The following is a 23,292-nucleotide window of genomic DNA, read 5'->3' as shown; positions in this document are numbered from 1 at the left end:
AGAGTTTCCATTGGTATGCGAGTCCAGCCATCTCCCATTCAAGGCAGAGAAAACTGCATGTATTTCCCTATATGCTCAGTTTTTCTGAAGCTGAGTTTTGTTCCAGGACCTTTTGAGTGGAGATTTGCATTTGGATACTAGGTGAGAGGGGGGTAAATCCACTAGCAGTGCCTCAGCCAAGTTATTAGCAGAACAGCATAAGCTTTAAAAATCTAGCCCATATTCTTCAGCGCCATCTGCTGGACTTGTATCTATCAACTAGTTAATAGGAAACTTGTATTTATGGGCTCCTATACACGTGCAGAGCGTGCTCCGATGCACAGTAATTCCAGTACCTTGGAGCAGACTAAGTTAGTAGTTGTCTGGAGCGTAGAAATTAATGTGCTCCAGCAGCCTCCAGTGATATGTGTATTGGCACCCCCACGCTGAAAAATGGCAGTGGGGTGCTTTAAGCTAAAGCTTGTTCGAGCTTTAGTTTAAAGTGACCTGCCACCACTTTTGCAGGGATGCTGATGCATGTGATGCTCCAGGTGCTTTTAATTAGCACAGCTCTCGGAGCTACGCTAATTAAAGCTCCCCTTCCCCCACCTCCGGAGCATGTGTATAAACACCATATGTCTGTAGTCACCAGGCAGGCTTCTTGTGGAACACTTCTTTATTAAAAGGGAAGCACTACTGCCTTTGGGAATTGATAGAGTATTGCTGAAATACAGGGATCCTGGTTTTCTTTGATTAAAACCCCCCACAATTTTTGGATGTAAAAAATCCACACTTTTTCATGATCAAGATATCTGTATATTAGTGGTGTTTCATTTTGATCATGAAAAAATATGGATTTGGGGTTACTTTATTTTTATCTTTTTGTCAGAGAAAACCAAGATCCCTGCTGAGATAATGCTATAACTATTCATGGCCTTTTTTGAATCATAAGATATTGGTCCTGAGTGCACACTGAAAAGCCAGGAAACGAGGAGGGAATTTAAAACAGGCAAAAACTCTTTATAAAATTTCATGATTTTGGAGCACTGTCTGAATCCATGCTTTCTGAATGCTTCAGGTTAGCAGTACTGCTCATAGGAGAAACTGGCAGCCTTAGATGGTTTAGAAATGTGAACTGCTATTGCTGAGACTTGAGGGCCTAAAGAAGTATGACTACAGTATCTGGTGTATATGGAGTGTTTTTTTTTTTAATGTTTTGAAAGCGTGAGTATTGCAAAACAGAGGATGTTTTAGCACTATAAAACACACTTGAGTCTTTCTATTTTATGTATTTTTTTTATGACCGTATATAATGTTATATACTTGTAGAAATATGTGCAAGTATTACTTCAGATTTATCAACATTCCATCCTAAGCTTGAAAATAACTTTTTGGAGATTTGTTTTTATTTTCTGGGCAAATGTGGTCACAATCTTTGTATGCTCAGGTCTAGAGATCTGAAGAGAATGGATTTCTAAACAAATCATTGCATTTGGTTTGCTTAACTTCAATAAAAAAGAGAGGTAGTTAGCTATATTACTCTGAAGTCAGGAAGAAGGGCACAGGGTGGTATTTTGGAGGTTAACCATTCAGAAATGTGTAAGTTTTTGTAGGTGATAATCTACTTCGTGATGTCAAGCAGCATCTGATGTATGTCAAGCTATTTCCTTACTACTCACAATAAAGAATCATTGAAATAGATTCCTTTCTCTTCCACGAGGCAGCTATACACTTTATCTCATTAAAACTAACTGGTTACAAGACCCCACAATATAACTTCCTCCCCTACCAATTTTTAATTTTTTTTTTTTAAACTTCCTATGCATGAATTATAAAATCTGTTCCAGTCTAACCTAACATATTAAAATGAATGTATGACATCTGATCCAAAACTTAGCATGTGAAGGAAAAGTTAATGTAAAATATTGTTAGATAAATCCTTTAAAAAACCAATAGACCAATTTTATAAGCCCCTAAATAACATACTTTTCAGTTTACAATGTATTGTTAATGCACCAATGTTGCTAGGTTGCATTTTTTTAGTTGTGTAAAGTGTTTTAGATGGAGCTATCTCAACATGCTCTTGCAGCTTAGTGGAATTCCTAGAACTCCTGTGCCCTTTAAGCTATGCAAGTATTTCAACTTTCAACTTGCTACTTGTGTGACATTTGACATTTTAGGTGCCTAAGTTAAACATCTCAGCCTGGGTTTACTTCCTTTTCAGGGAAAAAGTACAGAACCTACACAAAGCCATGTGGACTCAACAGATATCTCTCTAGGGAACCAAGGGTATGCAATTGACCATCTACATTTTGAGCCCTTTCTTGGAAACTTGTGTTTTAGGGTACATCCTCCACTAGCTCTGCACTGCTATCAGGGTCGCTGCCAAAATGTCACCCTGCCCTGTACCCTTCCCTCCTCAAAATCTGAAAGGGTGGCAGTGAGGATGCACCAGGGCTTCCCATCACTGCTGCTCTCGAGGCTTGTTTGTAGCATACCTGAGAGTGGCAGTAGCGGGCATCACAGGAACATCCTTGCCATCTAGTTTTCATGTATCTAGCAGGAGCAGTTGTGTGAGGCTTATTTTTTTTTTTGATGGCTTCTTCAGACCTGTGTTGATCCATTTTAGAAAGACCCTTGAAACCTTCAAGTTTTACATGGAGAAGAGCACATATAGATTAGGAATGAATAAGCAAATTGCACCTAAGATACCCAAGACACTGACTAGGGTACTGTAGCTGGCTGCAGATGGTAAGCTTACATGTTCTTTTCTAGGTTGTGTAACTTAAACCAGTAACAGCAGTTAAAATACACATTAACTATTCAATGAATACATATAAATTAACCAGCAGTATCACTGTACCAGCTATCTGTCTCCTGCAGACTGACATTCTAATGCATATCTTAAACAAGCCTTTTTCACAATGATTCAGAAAGTAATCTTAGTGTTGGAGCTTTCTATGGCAAATACATCTGTGCTTAAGCCAAAAAGCTGTTCTTATGAACATGCTATCCTGGTTTTTGAATGGTTTTCTCAAATATTTGTCTTCAAGGAGCACAGTAGATATTTCTTTTTACCCTGGAGAGCCTTTTTCAGCAGTTTCTCCCTCCCCATGAAGAAAGAAAGCAATCCTGCAGCATGAAGTTGTCACATTGCAATTGGTAGGTTATCTTTAATCAGAAAGTCCCCAGGGGAAAGTTTCTTGCCCATTATTATTTACCTCTCTGCTGCTGAAGCAATTTTGACTGCATGTTTTTTGAGTTTGGGCTCCTTTTTTAATTCCAAAGGTTTTACTTATTGGTGAGATTAACCTGCCTGCCATGTGGCTGTGTTGCCAATGGTGTTTCTGCTATCCCCATTCCCAGGATTTCAGCAGGATGGGTTAAGGGCTGGAATACATGTACTTCCCTGCCTTCCACATTTGACATGCCTGCAGAGCCTGGCCAGAAGCTGGAGTGTGGCTCTGGTTAGTCAGGCTCCAGTTTCAGGTGGTGCATGCTGCAGCCACATGAGCCACCCCGCTTTTTTCAGGTGCAGGTTTTTTTTGACACCAGCTCCTCCTGGTGTCAAAACCCCCTCTGTATTGCAAATTTAATAGCACAGTGAATGCCATGCATGTGTGGCGCATGTGGTCTGTGGTGCTGCAGATGGGTCTGCAATGCTGCATACTACACATATGTGCTTATATGGATGCACCGCTAATTTCCATCCTAAATTTCTTCTGCTGGAACTTCACACTGTTGTTTCTAGTCCTGTCCCTTACAACCAACTAACGAAGTCCATCTCCATCCTATTTATATCACACTTCAAGTATTTGAAGACTCTTATTAAATGCCCTACTAGTTTCCTGTAATATAAATAATCCGTTCTTTCAGCCTTTCCTCATAAATTTTGTTTCTCAGGCCCCTGTTTATTTTTGCTGCCCTGCACTGAACACTTTTTGAATGAAGCCACCCCCACCCCAGCCCTGCACTGGCCCTAGCTATCTTCCAGCACTGGCACTGGCACTGCACTGCCCAAGGGGGGCTGGAGCAGGGCCAGGCTTGGCTGCACTGCCAGGCTGAAGCCCCAGGGACACCTGTGCTCACCCTGCTAGGCCCTGCACAGCTGGGGTGAGGCAGGTTTGTGGGACGGAGCTGCGGCTTGTCTAGAGGGTGTGCAGAGGGGGTGATGGCTCTCGCTGTTGCACACGCCCCATGCAGATCTGGGGGCTTGCCACTGGGCTGGGGCTGGGGCTGAGGCAACGCAAGGCTCTTCCCGGCATGGGGGGGCCATGCTAGGATGGGGGTCAAGTGAGCTACGGCAAATCTTGGGGTGGCTGCAGCTGCCCCCCCATCCATAGCCCCCTCCCAGTGCTGCCACTGCCTGCCCCAAACCTAGCATGGCTGCCCCACTGGGAAGAGCATGGTGCAGCCCCTGCAGTACAGCAGTTTAGCCAGTCATCCCCTAATCCGTGTTTGTGCATGCAGTTATTTTGTCCAAAGTGCAGGACTTGAACTTGTCCTTGGTGAATCCCACTTCACTGATTGAGAACCATTTCTCCTGTCTGTCAAGGTCATTCTGGGCCCTTCCTTCCAGACTATCTACAACTGGGAACCTGTGCTATCCATATTCCTTCTCAAGGATGTTTATTATGTGGCCAGGCGAGCAGTTTTGTCATATGTGTTTTAAGTTCCAATATCATACATATGAACTATAGATCCGTTCTAGACTGCATCTGATTTAAACTGAACTCTGTGTAAAATAATCAGATTCTTCTCTGGTCTCAAAGATTTTGACTGCTTTTAAATTCTTGGTTATATGCCAAGAAAACCCCCGCTGCTCTGGTTGCTTTCAGAATTTGTGAGTGTAAGTATTCCTTTTAAAACAAGGATTCAGCCACATTATCATCTTTATATAAGTTAACCCACCTACATCAGAGACAGATGGTCTTTGCCCATTCTATAACAAGGTCCTTTACACATAGTGTTCTGGATTTTCTATGGGAAAATGAAGCATATAACTCACAGGTAAATACTCCCATTCTATGAGGCTGAAATGGCAGTTTTGAATTACAGTATAACCAGAAGTTATGTGGTATACCTGTACTCTGTGGCTGTACATGCTGGAGACTTGTCTCTAAGGAAGGAAAGTGGGGCCCATTTAACACATGGGTGCCATTCCTATTGTGTTACTTTTCATTTTAGCAGTAATGAAAAGTACTATCTAAATGAAATTACTATCCAAATTTGGACAGTAATTTCTAGAGCTGTATTAGCTAAGATGGTAATTTATACAACAATACATCAATAAGTATTGCGAATGTAAAACTCCACAAGTTGGGAGAAGTTTTATTGTTAGAGGTTGCTGAAATTCTTTATATTTCTTACTGCATTTTTTTAAAAGAAAAATAAAACCGTTGAAAGCAGGAAAAATACTCAGCAGACTAAGGAATAAAAATGTTAACTGACTATTAAAATTGCAGGTTTGACAAAGCTGCCCTCCTTTTCAAGCCATAATGTAAAATGACTCTCTTTTTCCCTGGGATGAGCTTAGATGTGACATTTATAATCTCTCATTTTTAAAGCCTGCTAGAACAACCTTGCACTTAATATCACTGGGTGACTGAACAGGTAAATTTTTGAGGAAAACCCACAAAATATGACAATGTTTTGTAAACACCTGAAAATGGATTTATTTTCTTAAAAATCATATTTTTTTACAGTTGGAACATACACTATATGCCTGTATGCTTTTTTAAAAAAGTAATCAGGCCTTAAAATGCTGCCCAGTACAAAAGTATTAACATACAACCATACTGTTTTGCATATAAACCAGCGCTGTGTACTTCTAAAGATCCACCTAGCTAATTTCTTCACCGATGCCAGTGAGCAGAGGAGAGAAAGAAATCAGACATCTTGGCTCTTCAATTTCTTTCTCTTAAAGTTCAGTCTTCAGCAGTTTCAGAGCTTTCTGCATATTTGCATATACTACAAATGAAACACACAAAACTATTATGTTACTTACTCTGCTTGAAAGAAAAGTAATCTTTAATAGCAAAATGATAACCTTTCCAAGTCCTTCATTGTGCTGATTCTTACTGTGTCATCTACTTAATCATATTGTGCCATCTAATTTTTCCAAAATTTTTGTATACAGCTGTTTCACCTGAGCTTCTGCAGAAACTGTTTTTTTTTTTTGGAAAATACCATAGCAGGAGTAATTCTATATAATCTATTCCATATAATAAGTCCACTGAATAATTCTTAGTTCCCTTTGCATGATAAAGGAGAAAACAAACATTAGCATTTGCTACACAAGCAGCTCTGACTAACTTCAGCAGGACTCATTACTCATGGTACAATAAGGACCTTATGGCATCAACATTTTGTTTATCCTGCAAAATGAAATGTTGCTGGTTATGCAAGTTCCTATAAAGTATGCTCTCATTTGTTAGAAGAGAGAAGTTTAAGGCTACAGGATAGCACTGTTCTTCAGTAAGCAAAGATTTTAGTATAACAACCATTCTAATCTTTTTGTAGAGTCCAGACTTCCAAGAAGGATTTAGGTATTGAAATGCCCAAAGTCTCATTTTTCAAAAGTGACAGAGGCATTTATGAACTTCAAGTTCCATTCAGCTTTAATGAGCCTTTAGTATTCTGGTGCAGAGTGAACCAGTGCTAAATACTGTTAGAGATCTACCCCTGTCTTAGTGTATTTATACACTGTTTTTATGGGGGTGAATTTGCCATTCTTATGGGACTAGTAGGTCTGCTAATATTCCTGTGATTATTTCCACAGTAAGGCACAATGTGATGTGAGTTGGAACCTCTTTTTTTCCCCCTGATCTTTGGCTAAATAGTGTCTCATGTCAACCAGTAGCTATCAACATATCTTGTCTAGCACTTGTCATTATTCTATGAAAAGAAATGTGTATACTGGAAATATATTTGTTAAGGTTCCATTAGGAAATAATACTTACACAATGCAATATCTGAAGGCTCATATGCATAGAGACGGTTTGAATATCTTCCAGTAATGTCTGCTCTTACTGTCAGGGAAGGATCTGGAGAAGTAAAGGAGAAAGAAATGCATTTTCAAACAGCAGCTGATGATGACAAAGTAGACTCTCTCTTGACTTGCTCTGTGCATACATGGAGCGGTCAATCCTGAATAGCGTCCTGCTTTCACTCACAGTCAATAGGAGTTTATAGGATTTTATAAACGTTGTATGGGCAAAATTCAGTCCTGAGTGATGCATCTGCCCACTTCTCACCACAGTTCACCCTTGATTTACCCTGATGACTATTTTACCTTGTATGGTTACAAATCTTTATGTTTTTAAAGAGGCAAGTTGTCTTTTGTCCCCTTATTTGTATCAATGGAAAGGAATAGTAGGAATAGTCCCATCAATCTATAGGTTAGTTATTAGGGGCACAGATGCACTCCCCTCCACCCCAGTTGACCCCAGAGGAGCAGCAGCAGCCAGGACTATTTTTAAAGTCCCCAAAGAAAATAACTATTCCCCCAGAACTTCTCCTCTGTGCTCAGCAGCACCTTTCCACCCCTCATAACCCTCATCCTCTACCTTTCCTGCCTGCCTATGCTGCTATCTGTGGCTGTGCTGGGAGAGCCAGGCTCAGCTGGAGATAGTGGTATGGGTGGCAGCTAACAGATTTCACCTTCCTGCCTGGTTCCCTGGGTGTTTCTTGCCAGCCCAGAGTAGGCTTGCGGAAAGGGAACCAATTCACCACTGCTGTCCCTGGCTGAGCCCAGCTTCCCATGCAGCCCACTGGAGAGGGGCAGGAATGGCTCTGGAGCCTCCCAACAGTGCTCCAGAGTGGGGACAGCAGCAATGAAAAGGTGTGGGAAGGGAGAAAAGGAGAGAGGAGAGGATGGGACCTGCAGATGAGTTTGGAGGAGAAGGAAGGAGGAACAAAAACGAAGGAAGGAAGATTCTTACCTCATTGGGCAACTTAAAAAAAAAGTCCCTGCCTGCTATTCCTGCTGGGCAGTCTGCTGTCACACCCCCCTTAACAAATCCTAGATCTGCTACTGTAAGTTATCTTCCTTTGCCCTCCAAATCTTGTAAAGCCCTTTTAGAAGTCAGGGTTCTACCAGAGGTATGCGGTAGGCCTGGCTTGGAAAGCCACTTCCAGCATCCTATATCAGCCTCAGAAAGAATGCATCTAATGTAGTTGAAACCTGCTTTAACTCCACAGTGGAACTACATTTGCATCAGGGAATCTTCCCCAAGAGGCTACTTTCCTACAGACTGAAGGGAACAGAGAAATCCCTAACAGTATAGACTTGCTGAAGTCATGCTATTATGAAGCAGGCATGGGTTGAAAGCCATTAAGCCAGCATGGATGCATGAGGCTTCTAGTACATCCCTTGCTGTTTTTATTCTGGGACCAAGTGTTGTGTTCATTCTGTGAAGGGAGAATGTAGTCCCTCATTGGAACTATTTCAAGCAATCTTCTTCACATTATGGAACTATTTATGGCCTAAAATGGTGCATTACAAAAGCATACCTTTCCTTCTCAATCTCAGGGATTACTTTTTGTGGGGAAGTGAATTAAAAAACAAGCAAACTATATGGCTATAATGAAACTTTAACATTTTTAGATGCATACATCATGAGCTAGGTTTTCATAAAAATGCACAAGTGCTGAATGCACTCAACATACAGCTCTTTGGTTCATGCACATGACTAGCCAAACATCTAAACATCCTGTTGTGTTGGGGTTTAGTGTACTTTCAGTAGGTAGGAATATAGACTGTAGTCGTATTGGTCTAAAAACCATTAACAGACAGAACTCTTGAGGTAGAGGTGATATCTTCTAATTGGTCTAATAAAAGATATTGCCTTTACCCCAAGAGTTTTGTCTGTCTTTCAGTAAGTATGTAATTCAGGGTACTTGGTTTTGAAAATCTGGCCCTTTATGTGCATTTGACCATGCTATTTTTATGATATTCACAAAATTCTGTTTCAAAGAGAACCTGTCTTATTGTGAAGTCTTCAGAAATACTAAAAAAAAAAAAATGGAGTCAATAATCTATACATCTTGATGGAGTTGACAGGTCCTAAGTATATCTTTACAGACCCTAACTATATCCATACAGACTTAATGAGACCTATAGAATGAACTTCTGGACCAATGGCCTGACTTCAGGTGATTACAAGCCTAGGACTTTACCTATCACAGGTGAGACTGAAAGGTGATGGTACACTGATGTCATAGGTCCTGTTTTATCCTGAACACTAGTAAAAACCAAAACTTGAAATGACCATTACTTGAATAAAGTGCATAAGCAATGTGTAGTGCATTTGCCAAAAGGAATTCTATTGCATCTTGACTAGGTTCCTCTTCTATATTTATAAAAATTCCTAGGCATCTCCAAGCTTAAGTTGATCTGCAGTCCTCATTTGCTTACTGACCTCTGTTATGGAATGCATTATTCTGTTTTTTATAAGTCATACATTTTTCTTTATTAGTATCTGAGCCTTTTCCAAGATAATACCCAACATGTCACTCTTTTTGGTTTTTCTTATCCATCCCAGCAAATCAAATATAAAAATTCCATTCTCCTGCTGAATTAATTCCCATTAATAATGCTGAGGGTTTTATGTTTTTGTCACATTACAGGGCCTAGTCTCTGCAGCTTTACAATAGATAGCATTATTCTTGAGCCTCTTTGAGAGTGTCAAGTACTCACCAATAAACATAATTCGAGGGACGTACTGGCCATCGGGTGAAAGATGCTTGTCTGTTGTTTCATACTGGAATAAGTGATAAGGTTTTAAATCAAGAGTGTTGTTAGCTATGCTGTATAGGTAATATAAACAGAACGTTTAATTTCCAGTTCATAATTTGGAGGTTATAAAATTAAAATTCATTTTAAAGATTATGTTTTAATATGTGAGGAATACATTAATGAGAGAATGATGCTATAACTGCAAGGCATCTCATAATTAATTGTTTTATTGGTATAAATATTTTATAATCATTATATATTATTATAATAGGTAAAGATTTATTGCTAAAACTAGCCCTATTGCAGCATAGTAATTTTCCCTTGGCAAGTGATGCTAAACATTAACCTTATCCAAGACACTATAAAGATGGAAGTTTATTGCTTCCAGACAGTATTATAAAAGAGAGCTTTAATGAAGTGTAGCTGAATACTTACAACAAGATTAATAAGAACAAACTTTTCAGCTAATTTCTGTATTTCTTTGTGTGCAGCAAATACTTTCTTCAGTGCTAGAACATAAATGTGAATGATTGTTAAAAAAACAAAAGCCAGGAAGGAAATTAACCATTTATCTTTGTCAAGAAACAATACAGAATCAGATCTGGAGTGACTGGTGGATTCTCCATGCTATAATATACAAGTCCAATGCAGGGTTCAAATTACACTTTGACTCTTGCAGGGGTCTGCAAAAAAAATTAGGCTGCCCATCATGATAGCCCAATAAAATCAGAGACCCCCCCCAAGTTATGATTTTCAAATCTTACAAGGGAGCTCTCATCTCTTATGACAAGGCTCAGCCCCCATGAGCTCCTTTGTAATTCAAACCCTGAGTTCAAGTTAGAAAAAGATTGTAGTGACCAGCTGAAAAGGCTGTAGGTTCCTTTCTTTTAGCGTGTAGGTGAACAGTAGCTGGAACAGACCTTACATAACAAAGGCAAGTGGCACAAAACTGAATTCTTGTAGTCTAAACTCCTTCTAACCATGCATATGAATCTCCTCTAAGCCAAACACTCTGAAGTTAGTTCTGATTTGGTTTCCAGCTTTACAAGTTGAGGGCTATTCTCAAAACTGAGTTGTTTGGATGGTCTGTTAGGTGCACAGGGATCCCCAGGGAAATCTGTAGGGCTTTTCATGAGCAATAGGAACTAATCATATAGATGACATTGCATCAGGGCTCTGGTATGAATATGGCTGGAAATCTTGAGAAAATAGATGTCCCCAATATGGCAGAAATCTCATAAGAACTTGAAGTTTCTACACTGACCCATCTGCATCCCATTGTAAATGGTAACTTTGATCAGGAGTGAGAATTGCATGCATCTTGCTCAGTCCATCTCTAGAAATAACACTTTCTGAACACCTTTATTCGCAGCCTTAGATTAAATTTGCATCATTCTCACAAAATTGAAAACTAATGTATCATGATTTGAACCTGTACTGTACAGGATTAAAATGTCTGCAATTCTGAAAGCAACACAGGCTGCTTGCTTAGGTTAGTATTTCAATGAGGTGTTTTTAGAAGAAAAATGGGTGGTATTTTTAGTTATATAAAGGTGTAAAGCAAGATGTTTCTACTCAAAACTTACCTTGACTGTGTGGGCAGTCCTCTAAATGGTGGATAATCATTATGGGTTTGTTACTGAAACAGAAAAAGTCTTATTTTAGGTTTTTACTATTACCAATCTTAAAGTCAGTACTTATGTGGAAAAACATCTTGGACTGTAAAATCAGTTAACAAATAGACACATTTCTAAGTTCTGGCAACTTCTCTTTTCTTGCTATTATTCATGTAAACATAAATATTACACTAGATGGCGCCATTGAAACCTATCAAAAGATTAGGTAAAGTTGATTTACCCAGACTTTGCTCTAAACAAGGCTTCTTCATAGGTCTGAGTCCAGATCAGCTGATCACCCCAACCTAAAGGCAAATGACAAAGAGGAGTCACTGTCAAAGTTGTTGGCGATGAGAAGACTATTTCAAGTCAACTGTAAATGTAAAAGCTACTGAGAACTACTTTGAGAATGTGTTGCCAAAAGGGAATTAAAATGCAAGGAAGGGAAAATGACTTGTAGAAAAAATATCAGGAAAGTGTATTTCAATTGGCAAGAGACTGTTTGTTTTTTTTAAAATATAGGTAGCTGAAAGGAAAAGAGCAAAGTGTCAAGGAACTATTAATAATGCAAGAGGAATAAATATTAGGAGATCAAAGGGTGAAAGATTCTTATGGAAGTAGGGCAGTGAGAATGAACAACAAGTTACCTCTGGAGAGAGTTTGAGGCAGTTTTGGTTTATACTCATTTGTGTCCTTTTTGTCCTTAGCCCCAAGATCTTTAGCGAGGGTATAGGCAACAGCAACAAGCAGCAGGGATATTGAAATATAATTCTTCTCCATGACTAGTGCTGAAAAAGATAATTGACATTTATAATGCTGGCATTTTTCACACTCCTAACTGGATAATTGTTTAGGAAGGTGGTGCTACATATAACCTCTCAGTCTACATTTAAGTCATAAAAATATATCAGGGCTGGGTCACTGCTGGAATGAACTGCTATAGGTAGATTGTGTTCCTAAAAATGTAATGAATAGTCAGACTGGTTTAGCAAATATTTTTTAATATCTATGGGATTGGTATAATTTTGTTTTAAGTTACTTGTTGCCAGTTTTAAATATGCTTATGTCATCTAGATGAAGTCAGCCTAGAGACCCACTTCGATGCTATATCTCTCTCCTGTATTTCTTGACGGTACTACACATACTGACTTAGCTCAAAGAAACAATGAAAATTCAGCATTATCTATAATACCCATCATGTAAGAATATAAAGGCTTTTGCAAATATTAGTAAGTGTTTCTGAGACCTTTCTATAAAATCCATCAGTGCAATAATTAAGCACTTCCCAAGTGTTTTGTTCAGGGAAGTTAGGTTGAGGAGGTCATTTCCTCAGTTTTGCGAATGAAACAATGTAGTTACAGGGAGTTACGCCTTCAAAGTATGTCTTGAATTCTAATATTGTTCTCTAACTGTATCTTTCCCTTAAAGCCACACAATAATACAGTTTTCAAGAAATAATGGTTTCATTTAGAATACTGAGGATTGGTTTAGAAATCCAATGTATCACTTCCAGGGATGCTTTGCTGCTGAAATCTCTTCCTCTGCCCAACTGTACAAGTGAGAATGAAGCAGGTCATGTTAGATGACATGTTTCTCAGTTTTCTAAATGAAATGATTCTACCAGTGAATTCACTTAGCATGATCCAACTTTCTCATTCACTTGTCACTGGATGCTAGGGTACTGAGCTGAAAGGTACACAGAAAAGCTTAAGGTAAGCAGACATTCTAAAGCATAGGAACATCAACGTGGGTGCATAAGCAATAGCAAGCATCTTTTAAAACGCAGGTTAGAAGAGTGGAAATGTGATGCCATTCTGCCTGGTTTTGTGGGAAGCCCTGGGAGGGCTTGCTTTCCTCAGCTTGAGTAAATGGTACAGCATTCTTTGCTGTTGTAATGCTCAGTAGACCCTGACTATCTATGCAATCACAGCTTCAGAGCCATGCAAAAAGCAATACCAGGTTTTGGTCATACACTGACCTTTACATAATAAAAAATTGTTCTCTGAAAGGACGAGGTTTGAATGAGTCTTGCTTAGAAGCCCACTGGAGATTGTAAAGATAGTTTATTCAGATCAGTACGGATGAAGGTCTCCTTTAAAAAGAACAAGGGGGTGCCGGCCAACCAGGAAAAGCAAGAACAAACAAATCTCAGGATGATGCAGAACTGAAAGTAAAGGCCAAGAAGCACTACACCTAAAGCAGCATCTGTGCAAAGTCATTCTAAGCTATTAAAAAAAAATCATTCTAATTCTTTTAACATGAAGAGACAGCATGATTCCATCTATTCCCCCATGGCGAGCTCAACTATAAGTCGCTCCATTCCTTTCTTTCTGTTTGTTACCTGCCACAGTAATAAGTAACTTGAACGTAAAGTTCACAGGATCCTAACAGGTGCATTTCTCAGCCAGTGCTCACAGCCTTACCTTGCTTGCTCTCCCACCTGTCTGAAGAACTGTGAAAGTGTTCCAAGTTTCAGTGTGAACCTCTAGGGCTCATAATGCCTACTTATGTACCTTGGCACACCTCAACTCCACCCACCCGCTCTGTATTTGAATAGTAGCCCCAGGGAGCTAAACTTCCCCTTTGTTTTTTAAAAAAAAAAACATTTTCAGGATCAATTAGTTTTAATCAGCAGGCTATTTGATATTTAGCTTTTCATAGCAATGACAATGTGCAAAAATGGAACCACGCTAATATGAATTTTGCAGTGTTTTTAACAGAGATTTTTACAACTGGGCAAAGAGCCAAGTCCAGGTAAGCTTAAATCAAGACTCCTGATTTGCCTGAAGGCTGATTTGTCTTTATGTGATTGGCTGAAAGTTATAGCCTGGATCACAGCTCTTTCATTTCTTTGAGAAACTAAAATGATGATTCAGAACTCCAGGTTTCCATCAGTGTAGTGATTAAACAATCATTTACTCTGCACAGGGTAGTCTAATGCAGAGCAATGATATGGTTTTTTTAACAATCTAAAACAAATAGGAACATTTTTAATGAAACATCATACAGGCCTTTGAGGTCATCAGGTTATTTAGAAACTTTAAAAACCTATTTAAAAAGTATCTAAAATTGAGTCCTCTTAATGTTCTGTGTAGTAAAGTAAATCTATAAATACTTGTTTTAGGCACAGCATAAAAATACATTGTTTTATATTTCTGATATACGTATAGTACAGTATAGCAGTCAGAAAAATAATAGAACCATCTCCTTTGCTGCAGTATTTATACTGAACAATTTCCAGAGTACGGAAGATATCTTTTGGAAGATGATTTATTGTGATCCTGGCATGGGCATGATATATAGGGTGACCATACATCCTGTTTTCCCCCCAGACAGTCCCATTTTAAATATGTGTCCTGGGGATCCAATTGGTTTGGTGGAATGAATGCTTTTGTCCCATTTTTAGCTCGAATGCAGCAGTGGCAGTGCTCTCTAGCTGGAACTGTGATAGGGCAACTGCTAATCCTTCAACATCCCACAACACACTGCTCTCCAGCCACTCACCTAAGACTATAGCTCAGATACAGCTAAACATAGTGGAGACTTACAGGATGGAGTGGGGCAGAGTACTGCAGAATGCCAGCGAACTGCTGAAAAGGAAGCACTAGGGTAACACCCCCACCACCACTTTTCAAGTTGTCCTGTTTTGAGACTTAGGAAACATTGTCATCCTGATTACATGTTAAAACTTTAATATATGTCATTTGATGTATCCTTGTTACATTTTGCTATGTAGATTTTTTTTTATAATGAACATAAAAATTGTCACCTGTGAGAGGGATCTGTTAACTTATGTAGCTAGGGAAAGAAAATTCATCACTTCTTTTTCTGTCTCTCAAATTGACTATATTTTCAGATAGTCATTACTGAAAAGGGATTTCCAAATATCTTCATGCTAAGTTTATTCAAAAGCAAATATCACCTTGTGCTTCAATACATCAATATTTATTTTTTAGCTTTCCCAACATTTGGCAAAATGTATTTAGGGAAAAGAATCAGCAGAGACAAGATCATGATCTCAGTTGATGTGTAATTACTACATTTTTAGGAATGTACTACAATGAGAAATTACATTTTATTTATTAACTGCTTATTAGGTATAGGATAAGAAAGCAAGCTAAGCATTTAAAAGGTCAACAATTTGTAAATCCATATCAAAGTGTTTATTAAGACCTTTATGCATAGATTGGTAAGTAATCAAAATGAGAGAGAAATATATTACATATAAGCATTTTATTTTGCTCCTGTATGGCTGTTGTAAGACACAGAGCTATATCTTACAGTTTTTGCAGCATATGTTCAAACTGCATTCACTCAAAAGCCATGTTTTTGGAAATGCCTAAAATTAGACTCCTAAAGCCACAATTAGACACTTGAAATCTGTGGGAGCTCCTGAGTATTCACTTTTGAAAATCCAATCACTTCAGATACTTCAGTGTACCTAAAGTTAAACATTCATTTCTGAACTCTTGACCTTATTTCAGTGAGTCTCTGAGCTTTCCAAGTCTTGATTTAATGCATGTTGACTGAATCTCTTCCCAAACTGCACTCAGCAGCAGTCAGTAACATAAGAACAACTTTTTTTTTCTGTATACCTGTACCATGAGACATCTAGATGATTAACATGTACAATCCTACTTTAATTGTCCTCCATGTGTATGTAAACCTGAAAATGACCAGAAATCCCAATACAGTACAAACAGCTGACTAGCATATGCTTTAGTACACATTCCAGACTGCTTATTTGTGATCACTTCCTCCACCTCGGTGACCATGTCACCTGTCCTAGAAGAACTGCTCCAGGAAAATCTGGGACAGAGTAGTTCTAGCCAGGAGGCTTTTCCTCATTTTCTTAAAGGAGCAGTTATGTCCTATTCCAGTTAATATTTACCGATATCAAAATAAACTGTTGGAAAATCATTGACTCTGAAATGTGGCATTCTCTTGTTTTGACCTCAATATATTTATGCAGTAGGGCTGCCTATATGCTTTGCTTAACTCTGGTTGTGAGTCTCCCATTTATTGCGATATATCTTGCATATATGTATCCCACAGAGCAAGAGTTCATCAGGTTTCAAAGAATATATTGAGTACATTCCAAAAGAAAATGGAAGGGGCTGCATATGTTACTAGGTTATGAATACTAATCCCAAACTAAGGAAAAAAAAGTTGGAGGGAAATTAAACAGCCTTTTTTGTAGGAAAAAACACCCGATTATATTGAAGTACTTAAGAGAGATTGTTTAGAAAGGCTACAACATTTGGAAAGATACAGATTTTGCTATTTAACATCTTGAAGTAAGGTAGCAAAGCATATAGGTGACCCTGCTGTATAAATATATTGAGGTCAAAACAAGAGAATGCCACATTTGAGAGTCGATGATTTTTCAAGTGTCAAAGCAGTAATAAGATTTGGTAACTGGCATTAGAGTCTATTTAGGTGAGATACCGAGTAGATTCAGTCTTTTTTTTTTTTTAGTGGATACTTATAGTCACCAAAAATTACACCTTTGATCCTTCCCAAATGATTTGCAAATTTAAGGACAAATGTCTCCAATTGTTTTGCTGGAATAAAGTTTCAGGCTACATTCACAAAACTAAGGATACTTGTGTCTCATTTACCTAATGACCAGCAGTTACAGCAGGCAGCCACAACCCTCTCTGCTGTCTGTCTAGACTTGAGTCCACTTCTCTCTGGAATATTCTGGAATATTACTTACATGCGGGGGTTGGGGGCTACTTTCTGCTTTCCTGTTGCCAGTGACAGTCTCAGTTTGTATAAATAGTTGTATATAAACTATTAGAGCCTTGAAAGGTTAGGGACCTAACTCTTGACACCTGTTGGTGAACAGAGAGAAGAGTGGCCAGAGCTCCCTGAGACCACCAGACAGGCAGCAGTCCTACAGGGCAAAGGAGCCCTCTGTCAGCATTTCTGGGGAGCTGGGACCCAGGCCTCACTTGCATGTTTGTTATATGACAATTTAGGCCGTTTTCATTAACATAACGTTACATTTTGAAGTTGGGTTTATAAAATTCTATTATCCATATCTGAAAATAAAAGGAAAAGAGAACTATTTCAAATATGACTTAGGCAAAAAATGACTGCAGCCTTTCATGGTGGGGTAAAGGAGCATGGGTAAAGCAAGGAGAAGGAAAGATGAGTCCTCCACTCAGGAGTCTTTCTTTTGTGGCACAGCGGCGGGTCCTACATGCTCTGGACTCCTCTCGGAGCAGCTGAGATGCTGCAGTAGAGCGCTGAGGGGATGACCAGACTTGCTGCTGAACTGGTAAGTAGAGTTGCAACAAAAGAGGCAGTTTTGAGGTAACAAGTGGCCACCAGATGGCTAGGCCTGGAACAGTTTTGAGGAGTTAAGACTGCTTGGGCTGAAATGGCCAAGAACAACTGAGGGGCTCTGATGAGTGCTGGTACCAGACCAATGACCATTTCACAGGTGGGACGGGTGGTACAGCACCTGGAACTGTAGGGGGGGCAGACTGCCCCACATTTAGACTCTCTCAATCAAGAGACTGAACTGTGAATGGGGCATAAAAAGAAGAGGAAGTTAGGGGATAAACACTGCATCAGCCACTTGCAGCTGGGGGAGGAGGAGAAGGCGGTTGGGTTTGTGACTATGCTGAGGCACTCTGGTTGGCAGTAAGGGCAGGGAGTCTTATTTAACATTGTTGGAGCTTTGATTTGGTTTTCCCAAGTCTCTAACATGTTTCCCTTATTCTGTCCGGTAAGCTCCTGTGTAGGGTAGCCAACACAGAGGACAGTCTGGTTGTCCTCTGTCCTCTGTTGATACAAAACCTGATGCCTTTATGTCCTCTATTTTTCTCTTAATGTAAAGGCACTGGGTTTCGTATCAATAGAGGACAGAGTAGCAGAAAATGGGAATGTCCTCTACGATGGCCATCCTACTCCTGTGTGTGGTTGCTAAGTTGTAGTCCATAAAGTAAGTGGTTTGCAACTCTGAATTGTACTGGGCCCATTAGGTGGTACATGTTCATGTTACAGCATGACATCCTGACTTCTACTTTGCTATATGACCCTACAAGCCAAACATGTGCCCTGGCATGTGAAAGGGCAGTCACTGTAAAAAAGTGAGCAGCAGAAGCTCCAAGTGATGGCTAAAGAACAAGAGATACCCATTCTGTTGTGTCTGTGAAGGGGATGTTTGGGAGGAAGTACCTCTCCCATGTGAGGTGTGTGGGAAGCAGGGCCTGGGGCTGGGGCTATACTACTGTTGACTGCCCTGGAGGTGCTGAAGCAGAAAGTAAGGGCAAGCAGATGGACAGGGAGTGCAGGAGGGGGGCAGGCACAAGCATGGGGGAGCAGGTAGGGGACGGAGGGGGGCAAGGAGCAGGGGAACAAAGTGCAGGGGTCCAGCGCCTTCCCCCCACTGCTGCTTTCACTGCCATAGCAGTGGGAAAGACAAATTTAAGACAACCTTCCACTAATTAGGATGTATTCATGGAAAATTGATCTGTAACAATGACAGGAATCTAGTGTTCCATCTCCTAGATGAATATCTTTCTTGTTATTTCTCTGTCATAATATTTGTTTAAGTATTCCATGGAGGGTGGAATAGCTTCAGTAGGAGAAACTGAGACCTTCCCTCCCCACAAATTATTTTTTTTTCATCGCTTTAGTGCAGGGTGACCTGAACACTCATTGGCTTTAATTAACCACAGGTGTCATTTATACTTGCTAAGGAGCTGGCCTCCTGTCTTAAATCATGATCCATCACCCAGTTCACTCTGATGAATCCTTCCCTCAGTCTGTATTACCTGCAGCCTAAATGAATGCCAAATATACAGTGCATTCATTTTTCAAACAGTATAGCAAAAGGATAGATAGGATTTAAAATTCTCTGTTCATTTAGGCATGTTGATTACTACTACCATTACTACTACTACTACTACAAAAAAGGATTTTGATAAGCTTGAAAGAAATTGTTTCCCACTGTCTACATATGATGTTACCTGATATAAAATGACAGAAGAGAATGTGAGCATGAAATACTATCCTCTGAATATGTTTAGATAAAGGCAGAGTTCTAGAATCAGTTTTTAATATTGCCCTGTTTCACTTGGTGGAAGTGTTGGTGTGTGCTGAAAGATATGGCTGAACTGACCTACCTTCAAATCCTCTGGTATACTGAACAGTGGGCAACTCTGCCAGACATCCTCCAGGGTCCCTGAGTGCAACTGTTATATCATTTAATAAACAATGTCATGTTGGGAAGGATAGTGTAACCTAAAGGACTTGGCTTCTTCAACATATATTGCCCACATTGCTCAACTTGTATACTAAGAGGAGAAGACTCAAGCCCAGGAGCAGCAACATAAGGAACGTAAAGAATGATTAATTTTCTTATTTGATCTCTCTCAGCACATCAGTGAGATTGCTTGTGATAGGCACTTCAGAGGGATTTGAAATTTTCAAGGGGGATTAAGTTTCTTGAGAAGATTATTTATTAAGTCTTAGTGGGCCACACTGCTTGTGCCTGGGAGGATTCTGTGCAGATTATGTTGTTCAGAAATCACAGAGACACCTAATTCCAGAGCAGGGGACTCTATCCTGGCACGTGCGGCTGGGAGGAAGCAGCGTGGGGCCCAAGAGCCTGATCCTGGCATGTGGGACTGTATGGGGGTAGCACACTGCCTTTGCGCACCAATCCTGGCATGTGGGGCCACGCAGAGGCAGAGCAGGGCCCCAGGGCCCAAATCCTGGCACATAGGGGCCAGACAAGACCAAGCAAGGCCCAATCCAGGTGTGTAGGCCTGATCCTGGCATGAAGAGTGTGGTTTAACCTGTGGCCTAGCCCTGCACTGCTCCTCTGGCCCACAGGGCCACAAAGTTGAGCACCACTGTGCCAGTGGATGACCTTCCTTACAGAAAATGACCTTAAGTATAATTAGTTTTGTCTCCTTTTCCCATCTACTTCAGTGGCGAGTTTATCTTCCCCCTCATCATCCAGTGAGTTCCTGCGTACATTTTTCCATGAAGATGGGTCAGTAAGTGAAGGCTCAAGAGTTCTGTCTTGATGGTGTCTCAAAGACTCTCATTGATCTCTCAAAGATCTCTCATTGACCATCAAGACCCTTTCCTAGCAAGTATAGCTGACTGGAATATTTCCTTGGTTATGGTAGGCATGATTTCAGCACACAATAAGTAAAGTAGTTTATAGTTCAAAATGGAGCTCACAACTTGACCCAGATGTACCCCATGGTCCCAAAGGTAATATATTGCACAGTGAAGCTGAGCTAATGGGAATTTGACTTACTTCATTTATAAATTGGGGTATTGTTCCTGGGCCAGAATCATTACTGGCTTCTTTTCGGAGAAGGCCAAATTTCATTGGTGTGTGGGTGATTCATTATACAAATATAGGTGCAGCTCATCTACCTGAACAGTTAGCTGGGTGAGCAAGCTATTGAGAATGACATAAAGACACGTGTACTTAAAGCCTTATTTCATTGTTACTATCTTTTGGGACACTCCCTCAGGTGGCACCACTAAAGCATTATCAGAGCGACAAAGAAATGTTATTCTTACCTAGGAGATGGAGTTTTAACCCTACTATGTTAATCACATTCCAGTTTACATAATTCCATTCTCCAAATCCCATCTTTCCTTTCACAGGCACCCAATATTTTTCATTCCTGCACTTCAGTAAGTCTATTTTGTATTCCTAGAATAATTTTGAACTCAGGGAAGACTGGATTTTAGGGCTTTATGAATTATGCCAGTAGACACTGGGTTCACGTCTGAGATGCATCTGAGCTGTGTTTTGACTTGTGCTGGAAGTTATGGGATATGGAAGGCTTTGTAACTCCTAGAATCAGGGACCAGTTCAGAGTTGCTCCTCTACCATTTACTTGGCTGTTTATAACCTTAAAGGGCCATTTGCGAGGCTGACAACAGCTAGTATCAACTAACACTTAAGCATTGTCTCTTTGTGGAGTGCATCCTGTACATCAGGGCAATCAGGTGCTATGATGAATCAGTAGCATTGGCATAATGAGATCTCCCACCTAATTAAATAGACAGTTTTTTTACCTGTTTTGTGTAATTAGAATGGGGAGTTAACAATCTGCCCCTCTGTCCGCAAAGTGCTTTGGACTTCTCAAGGAGCCGTGTATAGGCAGGATTTCAGTGGTCAGTGGGCGTATCTACATGAGATGCTGACTGCACAGTCACTGAAAAATTCTGTGCGGTACTATGTCACAGCACAGACAGTGGTAATAAGCTACTGAGCAGTATTATTAGGCTGCTACACAGAGGTGTCACCTAAAGACTGGTGCTACTGTGCAGTAACTATGGTTACTGTACATTTATTTAGTACGTGCTAATACATTTAGTACTTGCTAATACAAATCTCATGTATTCATGCCCAGTATTTTGTTAATACTTTGTGGAGAGCTTCTAGTGACTAATATGGTCAAAAAGGGAATTTGAAGTTGGGAATATTTTCATGTTTTCTGGTCTGGACAGGTGTCTGGCTATCATATTTCAACTAGTTAAGCCTTTTTAGGAGGCAAGATGAACTTTTTATGAACCTTAGGAAGGAGGATTTTAAATTCCTATCATATATTGTGCCTATTGGGATTACTGAAAAAAATAGACAGCTGATGCTCAGACTGCTTGCAACCTAACAGCCAGCCGAACCAGTCAACAGGTGTTCTCTGAGGACAATATTCATGAGACTATTTGGCAGCAACTACCTGCTTTCTGGAGAGCAAGAGAGAGAAACCAGCAGCAGGAAAGAGAAAGGAGAGTATTTTGTCATTTAAAATTGGTTGAGTGAATGGGAGATTTAACTGCATCTACAGAACCTCTGAAACTTGGACTTTATTTTTATTGGAGAGAATGCTGCTTTGACTTAATAAGCTAACAACCCTGAGGTTTGAATTACTGAGTGCAGATAACTATCCCATGCACCAGCCTTTTTATTGCAAATATAACAACTTTTATAAAAAAGCAAAGTCAACTGATAAATGACTCATTTTACAGATGCCAGTGTCCCAGGGCAAATCACAAAATACACATTTAGCTTTTAATAATAATATATAGTTGAGCAGAGGTCACAAGCACCTCAATGGGCACAGCTACACATGCTATTAGTGGAGCTGAATAAACTCCAGTGCAGTTCACACCAGAGTTTATTGCTTGTGGACACAGCGCTTACTCGTGTGCAGCACATTGAGCCAGGGCAGTGCAGCCCCAGCTGGCAGCGTATTTGGGGTCTCAGCCTGCCAGCCCAAAGCTACTCTGCCCCAGCTCAACATGCTGTGGAGGGGCTGGCTGGGGCACAAAGGTGCTACAGTGCAGGGCTAGCCAGCAGGCAGCCTTGCACTGTAGCGTCTTGTGCCTCAACCAGCCCCAGTCACCATCTACACGTGCATTACAGTGCACTAAACTCCACCGTAGCATAATACTTGTGTCAGGCAGTACTATCCTACAGTGGAGTTAATACATGTACTCCAGCCTAATAGGACTGCACATGTAGATGGTGATACTTTACTGCGGAGCTACTTAGCTCACTGCAGTAAAGCACACATTATAGATGCTCCCAATAAGATTTAATTATTTTCTTTCAATCTGTCATTGTGTCATAGTTTCATAGTTGGTAGGGTCGGAAGGGACCTGAGCAGATCATCAAGTCTGACCCCCTGCCATGGCAGGAAAAAGTACTGGGGTCAAACAACCCCAGCAAGGTGTTCATCTAACCTCCTCTTAAAGACCCCCAGGGTAGGAGCCAGCACCACTTCCCTTGGAAGTTGGTTCCAGATCCTAGCTGCCGTGACAGTGAAGTAGTGCCTCCTGATACCTAGCCTAAATCTACCCTCTGCCAGCTTGTGACTGTTATTTCTTGTCACTCTTGGTGGTGCTCGGGGGAACAGGGACTCCCCCAATGCCTGCTGGTCCCCCTCTGACTAGTTTGTAAATGGT

The 23,292-nt window shown here is 40.3% G+C and overlaps 1 protein-coding gene across 1 annotated transcript; it reads right to left on the bottom strand.

Moving 5' to 3' along the window:
- Positions 1 to 5,436: 5,436 nt before the first annotated feature.
- Positions 5,437 to 13,830, bottom strand: AGR2 (anterior gradient 2, protein disulphide isomerase family member). Its single transcript, XM_090046841.1, has 8 exons — positions 13,758 to 13,830; positions 11,982 to 12,122; positions 11,576 to 11,639; positions 11,305 to 11,357; positions 10,154 to 10,227; positions 9,680 to 9,743; positions 6,942 to 7,025; positions 5,437 to 5,949 (listed from the first exon to the last, which is right to left on the bottom strand). The coding sequence occupies exons 2-8, from the start codon at positions 12,112 to 12,114 to the stop codon at positions 5,900 to 5,902; spliced, it is 522 nt and encodes a 173-aa protein (XP_089902967.1). The 5' UTR covers positions 12,115 to 12,122; positions 13,758 to 13,830; the 3' UTR covers positions 5,437 to 5,899.
- Positions 13,831 to 23,292: the final 9,462 nt, after the last annotated feature.

The sequence above is a fragment of the Crocodylus siamensis genome, chromosome 5 (genome assembly GCF_052110815.1).
Source record: "Crocodylus siamensis isolate JL-2025a chromosome 5, ASM5211081v1, whole genome shotgun sequence".
Taxonomy (NCBI): Eukaryota; Metazoa; Chordata; order Crocodylia; family Crocodylidae; genus Crocodylus; species Crocodylus siamensis.
This window is presented reverse-complemented; position numbering and strand designations above follow the sequence as displayed.

Excerpts from the sequence above, each read along its gene's own strand:
- AGR2 (XM_090046841.1), bottom strand. The coding sequence starts at position 12,114 with ATGGAGAAGAATTATATTTCAATATCCCTGCTGCTTGTTGCTGTTGCC. Across the intron at positions 10,228-11,304 it reads GGACTGCCCACACAGTCAAG|CACTGAAGAAAGTATTTGCT; the intron begins GTAAGTTTTGAG and ends TTTATGTTCTAG. Across the intron at positions 9,744-10,153 it reads TTGTTCTTATTAATCTTGTT|TATGAAACAACAGACAAGCA; the intron begins GTAAGTATTCAG and ends CACTTATTCCAG.